Below are 19,611 nucleotides of genomic sequence, written 5' to 3'. Positions count from 1 at the left end.
ACTTGCCCTTCTTTGAATTTTCTCTATCTTATTAATGACATTGACGAAGCTAAGTTATTACATAATTTCCAATGTCCTGTATGTCATGAACTGCTCATCATACATCGAAATTCCAGATTCACATCTGGGAAATAAACTGATTTTCCCCGAAGGAAAATGGTCTACGCTTGCGGATGCATTCCCCTCCAAATAAAAGGTAAAAAGGGGGACTTTTTTAGGCCTTTAAGCCTGAATTTTTTAAAATCATAAGTGTAGTTTTTGAAGACCTGCAGCTCTAGTTTTCAAAATTGTCTTAGCTCAATCGTCCCCAATTATAGAGCTGGTCATGGATACTTATACATTTTGTTTCATATTTCGATGTACAATATACAGTTAGTGCATTGTCTGGGAACATAGAGCTCTCTTTTTTTTTCAATTTTTTTTCCATATCCATGTTAGGGCTGGTTCTGGAGACGTACCGGTATATATTTTGTTTTATGCTTCGAAGTATAATACGTTAATTTTTGGGACCTAACAACTCTATTTTTCAAAATGTTCTTAGCTCCACCCCAACCATGGTGGGCTGGTCCTGTAGACCTATAATTTCGTTTCGTATTTCAATGTTTTGCAGGGACCTAGCAGCTCTATTTTTCAAAATTTTCTTAGCTTCACCCAACCATCCATAGCGGGCTGGTCCTGTAGACTTATAATTTCGTTTCATTTATCAATATGGGCCTATATAAGTGCAATTTCCAGGTACCTAGCAGTTCTATTTTTCACAATTTTCTTGGCAGCTCATCCCTAATGGTAGCTGGTCCTGGAGACGTATATATTTTGTTTCTTTTTTTTCGAAATACTATAATCCAATTTCCGGGGACCTAACAACTGTACTTGTTTAAATGTTCTTAGCTCTATCTCAACCTCGGTGGGATGGTTCTCTGGTAGACTTGTAATTTGTTTTCATATATCAATGTATAATTGCAATTTCCGGGGACCTAGCAGCTCTATTTTTCAAAATGTTCTTACAGATCACCCCATGGGTGTTAGTCTCGCGCATTTACAATTTTCGCACCACCACCAGACAGCAACCTGCCTACGCCTCTGCGATTATAACGATATACATCTTGGCCCGCGTATATTTTCTATGATATGCATATTGAACTTCATTCTTAAAATTGAAAGAATGGATTTACACAGTCATCGCATCGGATCTCGTGCAATGTGTTTTATCGCACAGTATTTTATCTATATACTAATGGAAAAAGTTGGCTACCCTAAATCTGATTAAAACGGCCTCAAATTACGATATAACGCGTTGCACCGGGGGCCCTTGGCGGCCCCCTGGCCCCCAGCCTAGCGATGCTCGCTTCGCTCGTATAGCCCCTCCGTCGGGGAATTTAGCCCCCGCGTCGGAAAGATCCTGGCGCCACCGCTGGTTTCATCGCTGTTGGGTGTCAACTGAATAAAATAAATAAATATGAATGAATACATTTTCTTGTTTATAGGTATTTTATAATTAGCTTGACTAGACTAGATTCTTTTAGCAATTTCAAACCATGTATGAGTCAAATATGAACAAAGTTGAGTACAAAATATAGTAGGTTGGTTATATGAATCATCTTACAGGAATACTGTAGTACTACTCGGCTATTTTGGTGATAGGCTTGTACTTTGTAATATGCTTTATTTACATCAGTTAGATTATTTGCCTTCAGTTCCATTATATATTCAGCTATAACTACTGCACAGTTGTTATAATAATGAGTAAATGCAAGAGCAAAATAAAAGTTCCCCAACCAAAATTAAAACTTGATAATCATGATAATATATATGTCTCTTTTTGTCATCCACCCACAATCGTCACAATCTATTTAGGTTTTATATATGCCTCATGTGACCCACAATCGTCCTTTCATATATGACAGAAATCTATTTAGGTGTTATATAAATTTCTTTATTTTATCAATAAATTGATTTATCGTACATATTGTAGCTTTGTGTAGTAGAAACAGTTTGTAAAATCACAAATGTTCTCATAAGAAATTTTGAGTCATGTATTAATGGTTTTTACACACTAAAGGCAGTATAACCAGATGTTAAAAAGTAAGTGTGTATACTAATATTCCTGTGTTTATTAGGTTTAAGATTTGTTATTACAAGTTGTCATTATCGTCTGTCAGGTGATTATGATGGCAATGTAATCTCATACTTTATATCTTCTACCTGTTTCTTATTAGCCTTATGTCCAGATGTGGTAGTATTAATGTAGACCTTATCTCCTGCATCATTGTAATATACATGTTCCTTGTTATTTTCTTCCTTAACATCATTATAGACATGTTCTTTTTCTTCAGCAACATCATTATAGACATGTTCTTTTTCTTCAGCAACATAATTATAGACATGATCTTTTTCTTCAGCAACATAATTATAGACATGTTCTTTTTCTTTTGCAACATCATTATAAACATGTTCTTTTTCTTCAGCAACATCATTATAGACATGTTCTTTTTCTTCAGCAACATCATTATAGACATGTTCTTTTTCTTCAGCAACATCATTATAGACATGTTCAGTGTTCATTTCAATTGATTTGTTGTATATGTCAGTTACTTCAGCAACACCATTGTTTAGCATCTGATTTCTAGGATTTCTCTTGTACAGTAATGAGATTATTAGGAATATCAGTAGAAGAACAATAACTGCACCAAGAGACAATCCAATGATTAAAAACTGTGAAGTTAAAGTTGTAGTAGATGTTGTTTGATAAAATGTTGGTGTAGCCAATGTGTTTCTGCTAATTATTGACTTATCAGAAGTTGTAGCAACTTCCATTTTAGATGTTGTCTGATGGATTGTTGGTGGAGTCAATGTATTTCTGCTAATTGTTGAAACAATCGATGTTGATGCAATATTTGTTTGATACCAAGTAGTTTTGCTGGCTTTTGTCGTCAATGTTTCTGGGTCTGTTATTGGTTCTGTTGGTAATATTGTTGTCTGTGATGTTTCTTCTGCTGTACACGTTGTAATATCCCCCGGGCCCCACCATGTTACTCTGCATTGGTATGTTGCATCTAAATCTTCTTGTTGAAGAATAAAGTTATAATCCAATGGATATTCTGTAAACCTCTCTCCACTCAAAAATGCAACATTTCTACTCGAAACCATGACTTCATTTCTCCACCATTGAATCCATAGTAGTGGATTAGCTTGCTGTGTTTTACAGGTCAAGGTAGCAGTTTGGCCAACTAAATCTCTCTGAAAACCAGTAGAAGTACAAAGGGGATAAGGCGCTGGCGGTGGAAAATATACATAAAAAACGACATAACCCGTTAATAATTCATTACCAGTACTAGTTGCTATTGCTACACATCTATAATTTTTGAAGCGGAGAATATGCCTAAGTCCTTTTTCAATTGTTATTGTAAATTCAGCTTTGGTAGAGTTGTTAAGTGAGTAGGCCAGTGCTTCTTGTCCAAGGTCAGAGGTCAGCAACATTCCATTTCTGTAAATCTCTGCATTATCTTCAGTATAGTAATCTTTTCTGATCCAGACAATGTAATGTTCCTCTGTCAAAGTTTGATCAGAACATTTGAAATCAAATATATCACCTTCATTAGCATATACAGTTTCAGGTGATTCTGCTGTCACAAGTCCTCTATATTGCTCTTGTGTTGTTGGCACAATGTTTGTTATAAGTGAAATTATCCACAAAATATCAACAAGTTTATCTCCTCCCATAGCTGCAATTGGTAATCATCTGATGCTCAATTCTCAAACTTCTGAATTTTCAAAGTTAACTTCCTTAAGTGGAATATTCCATTAATGTAGAATAAATTAAATTTTGTGAATATATTAAGTTTCTTGAAGAATATTTTGGAAACAAATTCAATTAATTTATTTTTTATATTTATTTTTTCTATAATTTTTTAAATATAATTCAATCGTATTTTAACATTTTTTTTTCTGCAGAAGATATTTTGTTTCACTAGCAAATAATACATTAAATATTGTATACTTAGCTGAGTATTCAACATGTTTATTTACTAAACAAAACTGTAGTTCTTCTTTTATGTGCGTTAGTATGGAAGCCTTACTAATCACACGGTGCTCTGCATTTAAACAGTGGATAGAATTTATATTCCATACACTGTTTAAATGCACACCAATCATTCAGTTAAATAGATAAAGTATGACATCATAATTTATGTCAAAGGTAAAAAATAAATAAATTGAAAGGGATAGTTTAAAGCTAGAAATGTGTAAAGTCTATGAATACAAAATGATGAAAATAAAACTATGATATTGTACTGTTATCTCTAAATATTGACTTTATTCCTATAAATCTTTTAATAGATATTCGTAATATATGATTTTGCTGATTTTGTCACAAAAATGATAAGTTACACATTGTCCATTAGACAAATCAAGTCATCATTTAGTGATGGACTTATACCGGAATATGCATTGATAAGGTATTTTTTTTTTCAGTACAATTATATATTCTACTATACTGATATTATCTGTAAGAAAATAATTAAATTCTAATATTGAGATACTCTAATATGTAAAAATATATATATGATGAAAGTCCCCAACAATATCTAAAAGCACTTCATCTTGATTAGACCATCAGGCTTTCATGGTGTTTAATTCCAACTGGAAAACAACTCTGTACACCCTCAATAGTGGGAGAGCACTGGTTCTTGTATGCATACACAAAAGAGATCAAGTTTATACACAATCCTCTTTTTTGGAGACTTTCCACAGGTGACTAAAATTAAATTTATCAGTTGGCATTATCAGTTGGCTATATCATGTAATCTGTCAGATGATTATGATGGCAAGACAATCCCATGCTTTGTCTACCTTTTCTGATTATGATGGCAGGACAATCCCATGCTTTGTCTACATGTTCTGATTATGATGGCAGGACAATCCCATGCTTTGTCTACCTGTTCTGATTATGATGGCAGGACAATCCCATGCTTTGTCTACCTGTTTTGCTTATGATTTGGTTGTATTGACGTACAGTAAACTGTATCTTCTGGATCTTTTTTCCTTTCCTCCTTGACATTATCATATACATGATTCTTCTTTTCTTCCTTGATGGTGTTGTAGATGTGCTCTTTTCCTTCTTCAACTTCATGATAGACATGTTCAGTGTTCATTTCAATTGGTTTGATGTATACTGGTGTGCTGTATGATTCTGTTACTTCTGCCATCTTTTGATCATTATTTGGCATCTGATTTGTCTGATTTCTCTTGTACAGTAAAGCGATTATTAGAAGTATTATCAGAAGAACAATAACTGCACCAAGAGACAATCCCATGGTAAAAGACTTATCAGAAGATGTAGTGTCGTCCAGTTTAGATGTTGTCTGATGGATTGTTGGTTTAGTCAATCTGCTTCTGCTAATTGTTGACTTATCAGAAGCTGTTGTGCCTTCCATTGTAGATGTTGTCTGATGGATTGTTGATGTAGTCAATGTGCTTCTGCTAATTGTTGACATATCAGAAATTGTAGTGTCTTCCATTATAGATATTTTCTGATGGATTGTTGGTGTAGTCAAAGTGTTTCTGCTAATTGTTGACTTATCAGAAATTGTAGTGTCTTCCAGTTGAGATGTTGTCTGATAGATTGTTGGTGTAGCCAATGTGTTTCTGCTAATTGTTGACTTATCAGAATTTGTAGTGTCTTCCGGTTGAGATGTCTGATAAATTGTTGGTGTAGCCAATGTGTTTCTGCTAATTGTTGACTTATCAGAATTTGTAGTGTCTTCCGGTTGAGATGTCTGATAAATTGTTGGTGTAGTCAATGTGTTTCTTTTAATTGTTGACTTAGAAGTTGTAGTCTTATCAGAACTTGTAGTGTCTTCCATTATAGATGTTGTCTGAAGGATGGTTGGTGTAGTCACTGCATTTGATGACCTATCAGAAATTGTAGTGTGTTCCATTATAAATGTTGTCTGATAAATTGTTGGTGTTATAGTCAATGTGTTTCTGCTAATTGTTGTCTTAATCCTGTTATATTCAGAAACTGTCGATTCAATATTTGTTTGATGTCTAAACGTTCCACTGGTTGGTTCTTCTGTTGTTGGTAATATTGTTGTCTGAGATGTTTCATTTACTGTACATGTTGTAACATCCTCCATCCATGTGACCCTACATTGGTATGTTGCCTCTAAATCTTCTTGTTGAAGAATAAAGGTATAGTCCAATGAGTATTCTGTAAATCTCGCTCTATTATTATATGCTATATCTCTATTTAAAACCATTACATCATTTCTCCACCATTGAATGCTTATGGTTGGATTTCCTGGCTGTGTTATACAGGTCAAGATAACATTTTGTCCAATTAAATCACTCTGATAACCAGTAGAAGTACAAAGAGGATATGGTGCTGGTGGTGGATATTCTACTAACAAAATGACATAACCAGTTATTAATGCATTACCAGTACTAGTTGCTATTACTGCACATCTATAATTGTTTAAGTTAAGAATATGCGCAAGTCCTCTTGGGATTGTTATTGTAAATTCAGCTTCAATGGAGTGGTTAAGTGAGTATGCCAGTGCTTCTTGGCCAAGGTCAGAGGACAGCAGTGTTCCATTTCTGTAAATCTCTGTTTCATCTAAAGTATAAGATTTTGTTCTGATCCAGATGACGTAATGTTCCTCTGTGAAAGTTTGATCAGTACATTTAAAGTCAATTATGTCACCTATATTAGAATCTATAGCTTGAGGGAATTCTCCTCCTATCACAAGTTGTCTAGATTCCTCTTGGTTTGTTGGCAACACATTTGTTATGAGTGAAATTATCCACAAAATATCAACAATTTTCTTCCCTACCATGACGGCAATGTATAATCATCAAATGCATAATTGCGAAACTTTTATTATTAGAAATGAACTTCCTTGAATGGAATATTCCATTAATATATAATACATTCAATTTTATATAGAATACATTAACATTTGTAAATACTAATTAACTTTCTTAGAAACAAATTCAATAAATTTGTTTAATTATTTTATTATATATTTTATTTTATCTATAATATAATGGTTAATTCAACCCTATTAATTATTTTTTAAATGAATTTATTTTCCTATAAGAAGATATTTTGTTTCACTAGCAAATAATACATTAAATATTGTATACTTCGCTGAGTATCCAACATGTTTATTTACTAAACAAAACTGTAGTTCTTCTTTTATGTGCCTTAGTATGGAAGTCTTACTAATCACACGGTGCTCTGCATTTAAACAGTGTATAGAATTTATATACCATACACTGTTTAAATGCAGACCAATAAGTCATTCAGTCATATATAAATTATGACATCATTGGAATGTTATATATTGCTGATTGCGGAAAAAGGATGCTCTATAAAGTTGTCAAAGGTATAACTAATACCCTGATTTGTTTATATGATATTTTACTGTTACATCTGAAAACTTGATTCCTATCAATCTTTTAATAGATATTCGACCTGTTTATTTAATTTTGTTTTTTTGCCGCAAGTTACACATTGTACCATTGCACAAAGCAAGCAGTAGCAATAATATTGTTTATCAAATGAAGGAATAATTACATAATAAACAAGTTTGAAATGATTGAAAGTTAAAGTGAATGCTCATAGAAAAGTCTTTGCACAATTCCACAGGTTGGCAAATATCCAACAAACTAATTCTTCACTCAAAAAAAGTGCTGTAGTTAAATAAGCACAACATTAAACGTCTGAGAATTGTATAAACACATGTGTTGTTGTTTGTGTGAATTTATTTTCTATTGTGTTATTTGATAGTTACCCACGTTCCTAATCTTCTTTTGGACATTTCGTCTCCTTAGCTTGCTGTAATTTGCTCTGTGATTTTGCAACGTCAATTGCACCTTCATAAATGTTGTTGTCAACCGTTTCATGGTCGTCTTCTGATGGAAATTCTGCCTCCTTATCTTGCTGTAATTTGATCTGTGATTTTGCAACATCAGTCAGACCTTCATAAATGATGTTATCAATAATTTCATTGTCATCTTCTGAAGGATTTTCAGACTCTTGCTGCAATTTGGCAACCTCTGTTGGACAGTCAATCTTATTATCCTGCTGATTCACATTTCTCATTGACTTTGGAACTACCTGAGCGTAGGTATCATTTCTACTTTGTGTGTCGGATGGTTTCTTCAGTTCTGGTTGTAGCATAAATTCTGGTTGATCCTTTGAAGATGATCCATCACACACCGGATTATCCTCTGTGTATAATCCCTGACTTTCGTTGGAATCCTGATCTTTCTTTTGTTTCCAATACTTCATCTGAACTTTATCACTATCTGTTTTAGACTTTCCTTTTTCAGCTCGTTTCTTCAAGACAACAAAAATTACAAGAACTACAAGGCAAGCACAAATAACAGCTAGAATTGCTAATAAATATATTAGTATACTCTCGCTTTTTTGAGAAGTTTGTTCAGTGCGTTTGGTAGTCATGAGTTGTGTTGATGTATGTTGACGGATTTCATCTGTTGCAAAGGATTTGGATAGACTTGCAGCAGTCTCTTCTAGTTTTTTTGTTGTCAATGTCTTTGGTGTTAGTGTGGTCAATATCTCTGGTGTTGAAGTGGTCAGTGTATCTGGCCTTAGTGTTGTTAACTTTTTTATTGTTGATGAGGTCAGTTTTTCTGGTGTTGGTGTAGTCGATGTCTCTAGTGTTGGTGTAGTCGATGTCTCTGGTGTTAGTGTAGTCGATGTCTCTGGTGTTAGTGTAGTCGATGTCTCTGGTGTTGGTGTGGTCAATATCTCTGGTGTTGTAGTCGATTTCTCTGGTGTTGGTGTGGTCGATGTCTCTGGTGTTGGTGTGGTTGATGTCTCTAGTGTTTGTGTAGTCAATATCTTTGGTGTTATTGTAGTCAGTGTCTCTGTTGTTAGTGTGATTGATTTTTCCAATGTTGTTGGTGTTACTTCTTCTGTTGTCGACTGAAGTGTTTTCTCTAATATACATGTTTTTTCATCTTCCTTCCATTTGACCCAACATTGGTATGTTGTCTCTAAATCTTCTTGTTGAAGAGTAAAGGTATAGTCCAATGAGTACACTGTAAATTTATTTTTACCATTGTAGCCTAAGCGTTTACTTGTAACACTTGCATTACCTTGCAACCATTGAATGCTTATTCTTGGATTACCTGGCTGTGTTACACACGATATTGTAACATTTTGTCCGATAGAATCACTGTGGTAACTGGTAGCAGAACAAAGAGGATATGGTGCTGGTGGGGCATAGGCTACAACCAGATAGCCGTAATTATTTAAAAATAATGTATCACCAGTACTGGTTTCTATAACTGCACATTTATAGTTATTTTCATGAAGATATTGTCCAAGTCCTTTTTTTATTGATATTGTAAATTCAGCTTCAGTTGAGTTGTTAAGTGAGTATGCCAGTGCTTCTTGTCCAAGGTCAGAGGTCAGTAGTGCCCCATTACTGTAAATCAGTATTTCCTTTCTGTACCAGATGATATAATGTTCTTCTATAAGCGCTTGATTATTACATTTCAGGTCCAATATATCACCTTCTGTGGCATATACAGTTTTAGGTGGTTCCTCTTGAGTTGTCTGATGTACATTTATTATGATTGAAATAATCCACAAAACATCAACACATTTACCTCCCACCATGACTGCAGTTTAATCTGATGTTCTATTACAAAACGTAATAATATTTTAAACTTCCTTATAAGGAATATACCAAAACTGTCAAGACAATTTTAATATTATATCATTAGGACGTATCTATGTATCATAATCAAAAAGTGTGTGTTTATAAAAGCTAAACAAAAAGATAAAATAAAGACAAATAATTTGTTTAAAATGTTCAATTTAAATATTAAATTAACAGATATCAACTCATTTTTTTAGAAGAATGGTATATTCCTCACACGGAAAGAAATATAATATAATATTCATAGTAATATTTTTTTGTCTAAATCACCAAATCAGGATGTATTATTATCATAACTTCCTTACATTTGAGTATTGTATAAATATTGTTAATGTTCTTACATATCACAATAATCTTTACTGTAGTTTGATTTTGGCATAACAAGTAACGTTAAACCAATAATGAATGTTTATAAGATTAAGGCTAAGATTTACTTCAACAGTGAAAAGATTGAATGGTTAATCTTTGGAAAGATTGAATGTTCAATCTTTTAATGACGAGTGAAAATAATCATAGCATTGAATGATTGCAATGACTCTTTTGTAGGGCAAGTAATAGTATGTTTTCTAGGCTTAGGCATGAAAAATGAACCTTAATACCTTTTTGACATGGCCTAACAAACTCTAGAATTTAGTTAGTACATCTATCAGTTAAGATGCCCTTATGTCAACACAGAACTCCACTCAACTGTGTCGACATAAGTGCTCCAAGCAACTGAATGCAACCCACCTCAACTAACCACAACTGAAAGGCACACAAAACATGCCACATAAGCATGTTGCTTTCAATTGTTCTACTTTTTGCGGAACTGAAAACTTTGAATTACTGTAAGTCGTAAGTTCAATTTTAGCATATAAGGTAGCATACAGGTTCTTATGCGAATCACGCCTAGTGTGCCATAAGATAACCATGACTAGTTACGATCAGTTCCTGTGTCGACATAAGCGTTCGCACACTAGTTCCTTTTAGTTCAGTTGCTTAAAATGTCGACATAAGGGCTGTAGCGCAACTAGTTCCTTTCAGTTGAGTTGAGTTGAGTTTCCTTTTAACATAAGGGCACCTTTAGTTGTCTACCATACCTCAGAAATACCTTTTTTTTAATAAAACAAATTGTAATTGTAGTCAAAAATTAAATTTGCATTTAATTCATTTGCTAAATATTAAACTTTATTCTTGGCAGAAATATAATAGAATAGTCACAAATTGTAGTACAAGTATTGCTACTTCAGTTCACCAAATTTAAAAGTACATGTGAATGCATGTATTTAAATTTCAAAAATATATATGCATTCATTTAATTTATGGATTAAATAGAAGTAATATTGATTAAGAAAATAATGTTATATACTTATGAGACCCATTGTCATGTATTTTTTTTACATATAGTATTTTCAGAGATGAGGATACATGAGAGGACATTTTAGTTTTTTTCACAAAAAAATCTGCGTTGTTAAATTTATTTATAATTATGGTTCTACAAATGGAAATTTCAGGATCAATTTACAAAGCAGGAGCTCTATAATAATGATAAGATATATAAAAATGTAGACAGAAAGATTGGAAATCTAAGCCATTCAGCAACAATGTTGAAGTAAATAAATGTAGAAATGTAAAACAATCTACAAAAAAAGAAAAGCTTTCATACTGAAATAATATGCTTTTATAAGTGCACTTGGGAAAACCAGTGATTTCAGATGCCAAAGTGATCACAAGCTAATATTGGTATTATATAATAGATACATTGATATCATTATTTAGTGTTGTTTATTTGCATATATTTTCTATTGTTTTACTTGATATTACACCACTACGTAAATCTTGTTATCAACCATTACTTTGTAGCATTAATTCAAAGGCTGCAACCTCCAAAAAGATATTATAAATTTACATAAGGATAGAAACTTTAAACCACCACCCAGTAACAACACCAAAGTAAATAAATAATAAACAATAAGTGAGAAACATATTATAATGGGTAAGCAATTATTAAAATGAGTTTGAAATGCTCTAATCAAATATAATTTGAAATTTGTTGATATGAGTAATGTTATTGTGATTTTGACAGACAAGTGTTTTAGATAATTATTAATATCATTTAATGCCGAGTGACAAATCCAAAAGACTTATTAGGTTAGTTTGTCTTAAACTCTGTCTACACAATCAGACTTTATGTGACAAAAAAATGAGATGAGCCCATATTTGGACATTATGATATCATATCACTACCATATTTGAGCATATCACTATCATATTTGGGCACATCAAACTTTTTTTGTAAGATTAGTTTGAAAGTGTAGACAGAGCTTACAGAAATCCCAGCTTATGAATCTTCTACATCTTGTTTTTCGTCATATGTGTTAGTAGTGATGTAAACTGTATCTCTTGGACAATTGTAATAGACATGCTCTTTGTTCATATCTGCTGTAACATTATTATAGACATGTTCTGCTTCAGCAACATCATCATAGATGTATTCTGTTTCACTTGGGTGTGTGTCCATTACTTCAGTGACACCTGCCAATATTTGATCACCATTGTTTGGCATCTGATTTCTCTTGTACAGTAATGAGATTATTAGGAGTATTAGAAGAAGAACAATAACTGCACCAAGAGACAATCCCATGGTCAAAAACTTTAAAGAAGTCGTAGAATCCTCCATTTTAAAATTTGTACGAAAGATTGTTGTAATTAATGTGTTTTTGCTTGTTTGATGTCTAGTTTCACTGTTTGTTTTGTCAATTTGTCTGGTTCTGTTGTTGTTGACTGAAGTGTTTCATTTACTGTACATCTTGCAACATCCTCCATCCATGTGACCCTACATTGGTATGTTGCCTCAAAATCTTCTTGTTGAAGAATAAAGGTATAGTCCAATGAGTATTCTGTAAATCTCTCGGATTCAAGGTATGATATGTCTCTATGCAAAGCCATTAAATCATTTCTCCACCATTGAATGCTTATTGGTGGATTACCTGGCTGTGTTGTACAGGTCAGGATAACATTTTGTCCAATTAAATCTCCCTAGTAACCAGTAGCAGTACAAAGGGGATAGGGTGCTGGTGGTGGATATTGTATAAACAGAAGGACATGATCAGTTCTATCAATTAATTTGTTGCCAGAACTAGTTGCTATTACTTCACATTCATACTTATTTAAGTGAAGGAATTGTCCAAGCCCTCTTGCGATTGATATTGTAAGTTCAATTTCAGTGGAGTTGTTGAGTGAGTATGCCAATGCTTCTTGTCCAAGGTCAGAGGTTAATAGCATTCCATTTCTGTAAATCTCTGTTTTGTTTCCAGTATAGTAACTTCTTCTATACCAGATGATGTAATGTTTCTCAGGAAAAGTTTGATCAGTGCATTTAAGGTCAATTATGTCACCTTCAGTCAGTTGTCTAGGTTCTTGTTGGGTTGTTGCCACAGTGTACGTTATGAGACAGAGAAACCACAAAATGTTAACAAGAATATTTCCCACCATGACTGCAATTTGTGATCATTTATGCTTAATTCGCAGATTTTTTGATATTTAAAGTTAACTTCCTTAAGTGGAATATTCCATTAATGTAGAATAAAAGTTTTGAATAATTAAGTGTCTTAAACATTTTCTCTGAAATAAATATTTGTTACTTTACAAATACTTTTTTTTTATCTGTAGCGATTTATTAAATTGTATTTAAATCCAATAAGTGTATTCTTAATCCAATTCATTATGTCTTTTTCTGCTTAGGAACTTAGCATTTTGTTTATTCGCAAAGAATATACAAAATTGAGTATACTTCGCTGAGCCTTTTACATGTTTATTTACTAAACAAAACTGTAGTTCTTCTTTTATCTGCTTTTGTTTACACGATGTTGCCCTAATAATAGTATGGAATATATATTCACAGACCGATGTATTCAGTCAAATAGATAAACTATAATATCATTACAATACATTGTTGCTGCTTAGGATTATCTATAAAATTGAATGTCTAAGGTCATATACCTGAATGGGGTAATTTGAAACAAGGAACATATAGCGCCTATGAATACAGCATGATTAAAACAATAAATAATATAATATCGTTCTATTCTTTGGAAATTTACTTGTTCCTATAATAATCTTTAATAGATAGTTATGATTTCTCCACAAATATTACAAATTAGATAAAGCAACTTGTGTACTTTTATTTTTATTCTAGATTTTGTATTTCATAGAAAGTTCTTTAATGACCTTTTTTAAAAACACAATTGAGGTGAACAAGTGTAACTGTAATCAAGTAATTGATTGAGTAATTTTTATAGCAGTAGCAATACAATTGTTGATAAAATGAATTTTAAATAATTCAAATTTAAAGTGACTGCTCAAAGAAAAGTCTTCTGCATAATTATCAAATATCCAATAAGATAATTCTTGACTAAAATATATGCACTGTAGTCAAATAAAAAATCTAAAAAGTTTATAAATATCAACTTGATTGATGTTATATATATAATGTTGCATTTATTTTCTTGATAGTTACACACCTTCATAAATGTTGTTATCAACCATTACAGGTCATCTTCTGTTAGACATTCAGTCTCCTTATCTTGCTGTAATTTGCTCTGTGATTTTGCAACATCAGTCGCACCTTCATAAAAGTTGTTGTCAACCATTACAGGGTCATCTTCTGATGGACATTCTGCCTCCTTATCTTGCTGATTTCCCATAGGATCTATCTGAGCATAGGTGTAAATTTCATTTCTATTTTGTCTGTCAGACGGTTTCCTCAGTTCAGTGTGTGATCCATCACACACTGGATTATCCTCTGTAGATAATCCCTGACTTTCGTTGGAATCCTGATCTTTCCTTTGTATCCAATACTTCATCTGCACTTTATCACCATCTGTTTTAGACTTTCCTTTTTTAGCTCGTTTCTTCAAGACACAAATTACAAGAACTAGAATGCAAGCACAAATAACAGCTGGAATTGCTAATAGATATTTTAGTTTGTCTGTAGATGTTATATTTTCTTGTTTTTCATCTGTAGCAACTGATTGGGATAGACTTGCGACAGTTGTGTCTAAAGCTTTGGTAATCAATCTTTCTGGGGTTTGTGTGGTTGATGTCTCTGGTGCTAGTTTGGTTGGTGTCTCTGGTGTTGGTTTGGTCAATGTTTCTGGGGTTGGTGTTGTTGGTGCCTCTGGTGGTAGTGTGGTTGATGTCTCTGGTGTTTGTGTAGTTGATGTCTCTAGTGTTGGTTTGGTTGATGTCTCTAGTGTTGGTTTGGTTGATGTCTCTGGTGTTGGTTTGGTTGATGTCTCTGGTTTTTGTTTGGTTGATGTCTCTAGTGTTTGTGTGATTGATGTCTCTTGTGTTGGTGCGGTTGATGTATCTGGTGCTGGTGCGGTTGATGTATCTGGTGCTGGTGCGATTGATGTATCTGATGTTGGTTTGGTTGATGTCTTTGGTGCTGGTGTGGTTGATGTATCTGGTGTTGGTTTGGTCGATGTTTCTGGTGTTGGTATGGTTGATGTCTCTGATGTTAGTGTGGTAAATGTCTCTGGTTCTGTTACCATTGTTTGGTCTAATGTACATGTTGTAAAATTTTCCTTCCATTTTACCCTACATTGAAATGTTGCCTCTAAATCCTCTTGTCGCAGGTTAAAGGTATAGTCCAATGAATGTTCTGTAAATCTTTCCTTATTTTTATTGTATTCTACATCTTCATTCCGAACCCTTACTTCATTTCTCCACCATTCAATGTTTATGATGGGATTTCCTAGCTGTGTTGTACAGGTCAAGATAACATTTTGTCCAATTAAATCACTCTGGTAACCAGTAGAAGTACAAAGGGGATATGGTGCTGGTGGGGGATATTGTATAGACAGAAGGACAGAACCAGTTATATCTATTAATTCTTTACCAGTATTAGTTGCTATTACTTCACATCTATACCTATTTAAGTGAAAATATTGTCCAAGCGCTCTTGCAATTGATATTGTAAATTCAGCTTCAGTGGAGTTGTAAAGTGAGTATGCTAGTGCTTCTTTGCCAAGGTTAGAGGTCAGTAGTATTCCATTTCTGTAAATCTCTGTTTTATTCTGAGTATCGCCACTTGTTCTGTACCAGATGATGTAATTTTCCTCTGTGAAAGTTTGATTAGTACATTTAAGGTCAATTTCATTTATATCACCTTTAGTGTCATCAATAATTGTAGATGATTCTCCTGACACAAGTTGTCTAGATTCCTCTTGAGTTGTCTGATGTATATTTATTATGAGTAAAATAATCCACAACATATCAACACATTTACCTCCCATCATGACTACAGTTTGATCTGATATTCAGTTATAAATGTTGAAATATTTGCTATTCAATTTTTATTTAAGATACTTCCTTATAAAGAATATACCATAAGTTTCAAGAAAATTTGAATAAAATAACAAAATTAAATTTATTTATTCCTATATATGTCACATTTTCAATTAACATATTAGTTAACCAAACAAAAAATAAGACAAATAAATTTATCTTAAATTTTTAAATTGTAATTTAATGGTATATTTCAATTTAATTGTCTTAATATAATGGTATATTCCTCACAAGCAATGGTAATATGGTTCCTTCTATATACCGGTATTAGTGTATGTATATTTTTTCCCTCACACCTTACACCTACATCATCCAATCAGGAAGTATCATCATGATAACTTCCTATTTATGTATTTTAATAGTGTTTCGTACATCTATGTCCAATAGAATCTTTAAAGTTTGATATTCTGTAATCAGTTAACATTGCATAAAATATACAAAATAATGAATATTTAAAGGATGAATAGTAAAGGATATTCCATACGTTGAAAGATTGAGTAATTGTATGAAAAATTACTTAAATAATTATACTATTGAATTCTTACAAAGCATAAGTTTTTCGTTTATGTATTATGAATCTTTTGTAAGCCTAGTTTGATGTGGAATGTCTCTCTTATCCCTTCCTGCCTGGAATTATTTTGTAAGACTGTTATTGTTGTGCAAACTATCAGTCAGTATTTTAGTTTTGAATAGAGCGAAAATCCCATGAAGGTTCAAATGCACTAAATAATGAATGTCATGTGACTTTTGTTGTCCAATCAAATCACTAGATTCTACATACATGAAAGCTAATTGTATAGAAAGTATTTATATTAATAGTTATAAGAAAACATTGTTTTATGTTGATGTATTTTCTACATCTTATTAATAAACACATCAAACCAATCTGTTAAGTACACTTAGAAATGATTTATTTATCAGAAATTTTAAGATAAATAATTTAAACGACCTAATTAATTTGCGTGAGATTGCCAGCAACAGAAATAAGTGGCTTTTGTTATTTTGAATCTTTATTTTTACGTTATTTTATATTTTTTGTTGTTGTAGGATGCATGCATGTAAGAACTTATCAGATTTTGTAAATCCACATTGCGTGGTTTTGTTACATTTTTTGGAATAAAGTTACTTATATTAATAATTAATTAATAGAGAGCTGTTTAAACTAGAAAGATGACAAAGACATTATGTTAAACAAACTATTATTTTAATTCAGTCGCCACATCTAATGTTGTTTTTAATTAAATCATAGAGATATTATAGTATCTCTATGATTAAATATATGTAAATTTAACAATTTTGTTTGTTTTGACAATTTTATATTTATTTCTATCTTATTTTATTATAAATATTCAACTTTTGTAATAATTGTAAACTGATTAATCAACCATTGCCACCACCAAATTTCAAAAGAATAAAACATGTTGAGGAAGTTGAAGTTAGAAAAACATTATGTAAAAATAAAATGAATGTAATAATCAAAATTACTGATTTAAAGGTATAATTATAATTGATTATTCTCTGGAATATTATATGTAACATACAATATAATATATTTATCATATTTGCTACTTTGTCTGCCAACTTTTTTAGCAACTAAAATATAAATCTCTGGGATATTATACTTTAACATCTCTATCATCATAAAACATCTATATTAATATTCATCATATATTTGATTCTCCTCCATTATGTGGCTATCTCTAACTCCAGTGTTTTTGTTTATAGCCTTTTCATCATATTGTGTACCATCAAGGTTGGCATGGCTTCCTTTAGTGTCATGGCGTTCAGGTGTGTCACCTTGCAAGCCTTTGGTTCCTGAAGGATTTGGTTCGTCCATATATGAAGCATACTCTGGGTTTTCTTCTATTTCATGACTATCTCTAACTCCAGTGTTTTTGTTTATACCCTTTTCATCATATTGTGTACCATCAAGGTTAGCAGGGCTTCCTTTAGTGTCATGGCGTTCAGATGTGTCACCTGGCACACCTTTGGTTCCTAAAGGATTTGGTTCTTCCATATATGAAGCATATACAGAGTTTTCTTCTGTCACATGACTATCTCTTAGTCCAGTGTTTTTGTTTATAGCCTTTTCATCATATTGTGTACCATCAAGGTTAGCATGGCTTCCTTTAGTGTCATGGCGTTCAGATGTGTCACCTGGCACACCTTTGGTTCCTAAAGGATTTGGTTCTTCCATATATGAAGCATATACAGAGTTTTCTTCTGTCACATGACTATCTCTTAGTCCAGTGTCGTTTATATCAGTTCCATCAATCTGAATCTCTGACCCTGTAGTACCGTCAGCAATTTCTGGGATTGTTCGGATTCCGTTACTTTTACTTTCATCTTCAACTGGTGGTGTTCCGGTAGGTGAATCTGTAACATCATGCAAACCTTCATAGACTTTATTGTCCACGATTACGTGGAGATCTTGTGCCAAATATTTGGTACCTGGTTCTTGCTGCAATTTGACATTTCTCTTTGACTTTGGAGTCACCTGTGTATATGTGTTTGTTGGTTTCTGGATTGGTCCTTGATTTTCATCATCATCTCCTCCATCTACTCGTTGGTTCTTTTCACCTTGTTGTAATTTAGGATTTCTCTTTGGGGTTACCTGAACATATGTGTATGTTTCACTCTGTGCTACAAAAGGTATCTCTGATTCTGCTTTCAACATTTCTGTTTTATCATTTTGTGATGATTCATCAAATGCAGTATTATCTTCTCCAGATATTCCCAGATCCTTATCAGAATTATTCTTTGAGTTGTCCTCCTCGGTCCAATTTCCGACTTGCATTTCGTGATAATCTTTAACAGATTTTTTTCGCTGACGTCTTTTTTTAAAAGCACAACTGCCAATTGCAAATACTAGAAGACAGACACAACCAATAGCTGCTAGTATTATGAAGTAGATTAGCTTACTGGTTCTGTGTCTATCTTCTGTAGATGAGATTCCTTCTGTAGTACTATCTGTTTCTACGGATTGCTGCCATATTGTTGTACTCCTTGTGTTCAGTGTCTCATTTTGATTTTCTATAGTGGTAGTGTTTTTATTTTCTGGATTTATAGTAGTTGGATTACTTGATTTTCTATTTGTCTGTACTTCTGGTGTGATTGTAGGTTGTCTTTCAGATGTCGATGGTGGAAGAATAGTAGTTTTACTATCTGTGGTCAATGTCTCTGTTGTTGGCTCATCTTTAGCAGTAGAGCTACTAATAGTAGTTGTATGTTGTACTGTATTATCTGTAGTCAGTGGAAAAGGAGTGGTCGTCTCTGTTGTCTGCTGAAACATTGATTCTGTTGTTGCAACTATTGTTGTTGACTGATATGTTGTCATGTGACCTGTTGTTGCCCTTTGTGTTGTTAACTGAGATGTTTCCTGTACAGTGCATGTTGTCACAACAGTGTTAGCCCATGTGACCCTACATTCATATGTTGCCTCTAAATCTTGTTGTTGAAGATTAAAGGTATAGTCCAAAGAGTAGTCTGTAAATCTCGTGTTACTATTGTACTCTATATCTTTACTCACAATCCTAACATTATCTCTCCACCATTGAATGGTTAATTTTGGATTACCTGGCTGAGTTGT

General features: G+C 32.9%; 2 protein-coding genes across 3 annotated transcripts in view; one reads left to right on the top strand and one right to left on the bottom strand.

The window, feature by feature from the left end:
* Window positions 1-19,611, top strand: part of LOC140058396 (GRAM domain-containing protein 4-like) — a 73,822-nt gene that overhangs the window by 23,027 nt on the left and 31,184 nt on the right. The window lies entirely within an intron of this gene.
* Window positions 11,111-16,005, bottom strand: LOC140058395 (uncharacterized). Its single transcript, XM_072103970.1, has one exon. It carries the CDS (start codon window positions 15,971-15,973, stop codon window positions 14,219-14,221), a length of 1,755 nt encoding a protein of 584 aa, XP_071960071.1. The 5' UTR covers window positions 15,974-16,005; the 3' UTR covers window positions 11,111-14,218.

Source organism: Antedon mediterranea, chromosome 9 (assembly GCF_964355755.1).
Source record: "Antedon mediterranea chromosome 9, ecAntMedi1.1, whole genome shotgun sequence".
NCBI lineage: Eukaryota > Metazoa > Echinodermata > Crinoidea > Comatulida > Antedonidae > Antedon > Antedon mediterranea.
This window is presented reverse-complemented; position numbering and strand designations above follow the sequence as displayed.

Bases quoted from the DNA above. Each gene is read 5' to 3' on its own strand.
- LOC140058395 (XM_072103970.1), bottom strand. From the start codon at position 15,973: ATGATGGGAGGTAAATGTGTTGATATGTTGTGGATTATTTTACTCATA.